Here is a 6,608-nt window from a genome sequence, read left to right on the forward strand (position 1 = left end):
TTGCAAGCTTAGCCAAATTCTATTCTTATTTCCATGATCAACACCAATTGTTCCGTCCAAGAAGGACACAGGTGGAACCCCCGGAGTGAGTTTATGGTTTCCCATCCAATCATCCAGATTGCGTTTGAAGAGGGAAAATGAGGTGCCCTGTTTGACATGAAGTGGGAGCCCATCCTAAAGGTATGATAATCTCTGGGAGACAAATCTGTCCCTCCAGCACGTTCTATTAATGTCACATACCAGGTTAAGGTCTTTAGAGCAAGTAACCCGTGTACCAATTTTCTTGTGGATATGCAGTATTTTCAATAAAGCAAGGTCAAAAACTGCCTTATATGCAAGGCATAGATTGCCTCTGAGTAGTCTGTATGAACCAGAATAAAGTGACAGTGATTTCAGATGATCAACATAGAGCAGATGCTGAAGACCTTGAATTTTCCTTGTGAGGAGCCTTTGTGGTCTCTCCAATTGCTACAGGTGCTTGGAAAGGTACATACCAAAAGGGGCATTGCACTCAATTATTGGCCTGATGAGAGAAGAGTAGAGAGAGATTATAACTACATTTTTTTCTTCATGCAATGCCCTTACTTATGAGATGAGCAATATAGAATGCCCTTCTTATCACTGTGGAGACATGGTGATCAAAGGTAAGGTTGCTGTCAACTTGTGTGCCCAAGTCTCTCACTACTGAGTGTGTACTTAGGGTGTTGTTATTGATGTGGTAGTTAGCAGGAACATTGCACTTACTGAAAGGGATTATAACACATTTTTTGCATTGAGTTTAAGGCTATGATTTTGGCACCAATTATTTATTTGTGCAAGACCCTCTTGTAGGATGTTGACATCATTTGGAGATTCTTTGACCGCTCCCAGTTTGCAGTCATCAGCAAACTTTTTCAACCACAGACCTTTAATTTTAACCTGTAAAATAGATAAAAATGTACACTCTTCAAAATACTGATAAAATACACTATGCATTTTTCAATAATGCTTCATGACGAGCCTGATAGCTGTATTCTTGCCTAATGACTATACTGCGATTATAATCTTTTGTAAAACCTGAAAAATGCTGTTTGTGGAGCTGAGTAATGCATGCAGTGATCAAACACAATAGGATTATTAAATGTTTTGTTGTTAATATTTTGTCTGCTTAAAGCTGCTGTTAAAATATGTATATGTTATGGAACATAATCTTAGGTTCAACGTATAAAGTGTAAGACTATTTCTAATGGATTTGCATCATATGACTGCAGCTTAAGATAACAATGAAAGAAATGAATGCAAATAATATTTTGAAGAAAGAGCAACTAATAACATAATTACATAGATTATAAAAAATCTTTGAACAAAAGGCAGGTTCACTGGCCTTTTTTTCAGATGTAAGTAACTACTATAAATACAGAGAGTCAAAAAGGGAAAGGCAGCACAGCAGTTTTTAACAGAGTCATCGTTCTTCTGTGCAGTCAGAAAACAAAAATGAAGACAATTATTTTGACACTTTTGGTGCTCAACTTGATTATCCAATGTCAATCTGAAAGTCAAAGCTATAGTCAAAACGGAAAGGGCTCAGATGGAACTTCTAACAGTAAGTTCAAATACTTCGTAATAGGCATAACTTGTTCAAGTGAATTAGTGAAAGCTTTGCAGGGATACAGATGGTAATAAGGGCAATAGCATCAAGATATGAAACTAATTAATAAAAAATATTTGGGGATAGAATTATGTAAAAAATGGCCTATAGTTAAAAATGTACATTTCGCTGGAAGAATGACTGCTTATTTATTTTCAGCTGTTTGCATTGAACTAATAGTGGAACACTGGTGTCATACTGGTAAAATCCTGAAGTTAGGATGTGTACTTTGCTTTTCTTCTAAACATCTGTGTCTTCAACAAAGGAATGCTATCATATAGTTTGCTGCTAGTACTTCTGTCAGCAAGGTTTTCAAAAAAAAAAATGATCAGTTACATGGCAAAGAACTAGATTTCAGAACTATGGAGCTATGCCTCAATTTGCTGAAACATCTTTGCTTATTTGAAACAACTCTTTAATATATTTAATACCTTTGTTTTCCTAAAAATTAGAATGTCCATACTACTGCGGTTATGAAGTAGTGAGCAAATCTTGAACTGGTTGTATCAATTTTGTGTCTTATAATGCACCCTCAGACATCTTTGTTGGCCTAACCTGTATAATTACCAGTGAGAACTGACCTTTCTTTCAAGTTATTTCATTATTTAAAATGGAATTCACTGGTGGAGAAATTTCCAGAGCAAGGACTTGCAGAGACGTTTGGTGTTTTTAATAGGTTTACTGTCGTAAACCATGCAGCTGATCAGCAATGGATCAAAAAAAAAAGGCAGACATTATTTATATGGGCGCATGTTGTGTGATCGAACGTCATTTCTGTAAATGCAAAAAGAGCAAGTGTTGTTTGTCAAAATTACATTCAGTGGAGTTTGTTTCTTTCTCCACTGTTGTGTAACCTGGAAGTTGGTATATATAAGTCCAGGGGGATGGGGATGGGGTACCATACATGGGGGGTGCAGGTCCCACTGCACAAAAAAATTATTGAGTTTTTTGTTGAAGTTGGTTTCTAGAAATCAGTTTTCATTTTTTTATGTTCATTAAAATTACCTTCAAAGTGTTGACATGAATCTGGTTTGTATATATCATTCATGCTCTACGTACTTTTACTTTTCTAGATTTTTACCAATTGTTGCCTTTCCAAAAAGGTTCTATATTTTTTCGCTATTTTTCATTCTGAGCGGTTTAATCTATATATTTCCTTTAGCTACACATCAGCTGCCACTTTATTGGCACTTTTCTGACAATCAATCCATTATTCTGTGGACAAACTTAGTGACTGAAACATTGACATGGCTTACACAAAAGACTGCATTTGTATTAATAACCTGACACTAGAAGTTGTGCTAAAGAAAACGTTAATGCAATGCCAAATTCAGTAGCATGTTGATTATAATGTTGATATATTTACTTTTCTTCTACAAAATAGCAAAAGATAACCATAACCGGCAAAGTTTTCTGTAACTGAGTTGTTTTGGCCAACATGTTACAGTCACTGACAGACAATTCAGTGAACTGAACTGAATGAGGAAGAGGTCAAAGGCAGGGGGGAGTTTCTGCAATTCAGGTGTTAGCCAAGTAAAAAAAAATCTAATATATGCCCCTTAGCCACCACAGACATTTTTAGTGTAGCACAAGTGCACATGTATGTGCCCCAGTAGGCATGAACTCCTTGGATCCTGTTGTGGGTCAATGCTCACCATATATGTAAATAGTCTAAGTGATGCCTGCTGATTCTGGCATGTTCCTCTTGATCTTGAAAACACATCCCTTCATTCACAGCATTTTTTTTAATAGTCAATTAGTGCTGAGGACTAATGCTAGGTTTAAGTAATGTTTTTTTTTTTTTTCCTCACTGTGGTTTGGTTCCCTTGACTCCCCCTCCCATTTTCCTCCTGTTATTGTTTAGCCCCATCCAACATTTTCCTACTGCAAACCTCATAGCATAATAATTAAGGACTAAGTCAAAATGACTGGAGGAACAGAAGCCAAAAATCAGTCAGATTTTAAAAATTGCTCCTATAAACATAGAATGTTGGTGGAATAACTGGTATACATTTGAATGTATTTCACAAAGGATATGACACCAAAAACTGAAGTCTTTCTTTATTTGGTGACATAAATTCTCAATGAATTACCAGAAAACCTCATATTTTCAAGCAGCATATCAAAATTATGAGGCAAAGATCTTGACATTCTGTGAAACTGGGAGAAATCAACCATAGCAAGAACAATTATAATCACAAAGTATCTTTCCATGACCTGACACACCTCAACTCTAAGTTGTGGAGCAGAAAGAATAAATAATAAAAAAGTACTGTCTCTGTGTCTCTAAGCATAAGAAGTACATGAAGACTGCCATGGTGAAGTGCTGTAGAGCCTCCATCGCAAGTCCTACAAAATTCCTATGATGGTGAGGAAGGAAGTCATTTTGGAACATCTGGCATCAAGATACCACTACCGCAAAAACACACAAGCTAAACACCATGATGGGGCCATTGTTCCCCCTTCTGTGTCAATAAAGCTGACTGCCTGTACCAGGAAAGAGTATGATTGCCTGCACTGCATGGGCCCTGAACATCACTCCTCCTGAGCGTCTGCCAGGACAGCCAAATCCAGCCATCATACCATTGTATCAGTGCTAAGCAGAATGTCCAGCAAGAAGGGTGTGCACATAGGAGGAAGGGTAACAAAATATATTATTTTTACGCTTTGAATACTCTGAATGTTGTTAACATTATATAGTAAGGAGTAACTGAGAGTCTGTGCTGCCATCCTGCATATATCAATATTCATTAAGCAGATGTCTGCTCCCCCACCCCCCACCATCTCCTGTGTGGAAGAGTAGATTCCTTGCTGCCTGTGGAACTGAAGTCCTGGGTTTGTGTACCACATTTTCTTGAGGAGCAGTGCGCCACATGGGGTGTTCCCTAACAGAACTTGGTGCCACCTATCAAGTTATGCTCCCTGTCAGGGAGCTGTCCATCAGGGAATTTGGCCTATGGGATGCACATGCTTTGAGCATAGATGCTTTAGTTTTGGCTCAAGTCTAGCCAGAAAACCCTTATTCAAAATTTCCCTCTAGCCTCAAGGAGGGCAAGACAAGACAGAAAGGGATAGAATTTGAGGCTGCCCATCCAATTATCTAGGTATACCTTGAAGGTGGCAAGAGTGCTACTCTGGTTGACATATAGTGGACTTTTTTTTTAGAGGTCAGGGATACATTGGAATATGAATCTGTCATGCCAGAGTGTCTTATTTATCTGCTGATGAAGGCTTAGTAGCTTTAACTGACTGTTTGGTGTACCATTAGTTCTGCAAAGGAATAAAAGACCAAACAGAGTTGGATCTTTCATGGCATGAAAGGTTATACATAGATATCTAAAGAAAAGACTATAAGAGAATAAGTATAGAGAAACAGCTGCGAGTCTCTCCTGACAATTTTTTTGTTATGAATCTCCGAGGTCTCTCAGGTTATGTGATATCTTTAGATAAATACATTGTACATCATTTTCAACAGTTTTAAATGAATTTAAAAATAGTTTCCAGTATTTTTTCTTGCTTTAAAATATTAGTAATTTCTATAACTAACTTGCCACCTAACTCAAGTAATCCCAAATGTTAAAGTTATGTAAGTTCAGGGACCTTTGAGCATTTTGCATGCATATGAGGCCCTTTTGTGTTTATCTCTATAAATTACAGTAATATGCCAGTGTGCACAGTGTCTTATGCACATAATTGATCTCCCTACTTCTCTTCATGTGAAGTGTATTTTGGGGTATTTGCACTTTTGCCTTAAATAGGCATGTTTATCATCATTCCTGTGGAGTCACATAGCACGAATAACATCCTCTGACTATAATTGCTTATCAGTGCAGCTCCTATCATTGTGTATTACTGCTACACTGAAATGAAACCCAGGACTCAAAATACCACTTCACATCTTACATAACTTCCAGTGGATGAATGGAAAGACATGAGTTTAATGTGGTTCTCTCTCTATCTCTCTCTCTCTCTCTCTCTGTCTGCTGTCTTTTCTTTGTTTTTTTGGTGGGGGTGGGGGAGTTCACCATTTTATGCGTTAGCTGACTACTACAAAACCTAGTCGCACAAAGCAGAGTGAGATACGGACATCTCAAATTAAAAACTCAAACTGTTCATTATCTTTTAGGATCCTAGTGCTGAAGTCAGGTACCAGCCAGTTAGGTAACTTTGAACACTTTCAGATAAAATTGCTCTTTTTCTTTGTTTGTTTAGTGTAGCAGATAGGCAACTGCAAAACATGCACATCTCATAGTCTGGGAAGCAGAAGAAGGGAATTCACAAACGTGATGTGGCACTCAGCTGTAAAGTATAACTGGAGTATTTACTCTTGACCTAGACTCTCCTTGTCTTTTCTCACAGAATGATTTATCTGGAAACTAAACTAAAGTATGGACTCCCCACGCAGCTACTTACATTTATGGTCTGTGTTTTTTCTATTGGACTACTTTTTAGGTGTGATGTACTGTCAAACTGAGGATAAATTGTTCTATAACTGTATTTCATGGTATTGGCTCTTAATTCATTCATAGGAGACCAAACCCCTTTGACCAGATTTCCAAGTATGTCAGTCCATTCTATAATTTGTTTTGTATGTCAGCCTCACCAATTCCTATGTACAGAAGGACTGAATCATTCACTTATATGGTAAAATGAAGGGATTTGTAATCCACATATAGCTATAAAAACAAGTACTGGAGCAAACTCAGAAATGAACCCTGGGCTAATTCTTACTCAACTGTTTAAGAAAGGAAATAATGCTTATTCCTCTCTCCAGTGCACTCTCCTTCTGATAGGCTACTTCTGAAATAGTTTATGGCATTTTTATCCTTTAAGGCTGAAAATGTCTGTGGGAGAATATAGTACAGATTACACAGATGAGTTTTAACTTCACAATGAATAATAACCTTTTTTGATGCATTTTAATACCTGTCTAAGTGTCCTCAAAACATTGGCATTGGCTACTCAGGGAAATATACCTACA

At 37.3% G+C, this 6,608-nt stretch overlaps 1 protein-coding gene across 1 annotated transcript in view; it reads left to right on the forward strand.

Moving 5' to 3' along the window:
• The first annotated feature begins 1,434 nt into the window (after positions 1 to 1,434).
• Positions 1,435 to 6,608, forward strand: part of LOC122808234 (whey acidic protein-like) — a 31,383-nt gene continuing 26,209 nt past the window's right edge. The window contains exon 1 of the mRNA XM_044079197.1: positions 1,435 to 1,582. Within this exon, the coding sequence (XP_043935132.1) occupies positions 1,474 to 1,582 (109 nt within the window). The 5' untranslated portion in view covers positions 1,435 to 1,473. The remainder of the gene's footprint in view (positions 1,583 to 6,608) is intronic.

This window comes from Protopterus annectens, chromosome 8.part0 (genome assembly GCF_019279795.1).
Source record: "Protopterus annectens isolate FY-2018-M chromosome 8.part0, PAN1.0, whole genome shotgun sequence".
Taxonomy (NCBI): domain Eukaryota; kingdom Metazoa; phylum Chordata; order Ceratodontiformes; family Protopteridae; genus Protopterus; species Protopterus annectens.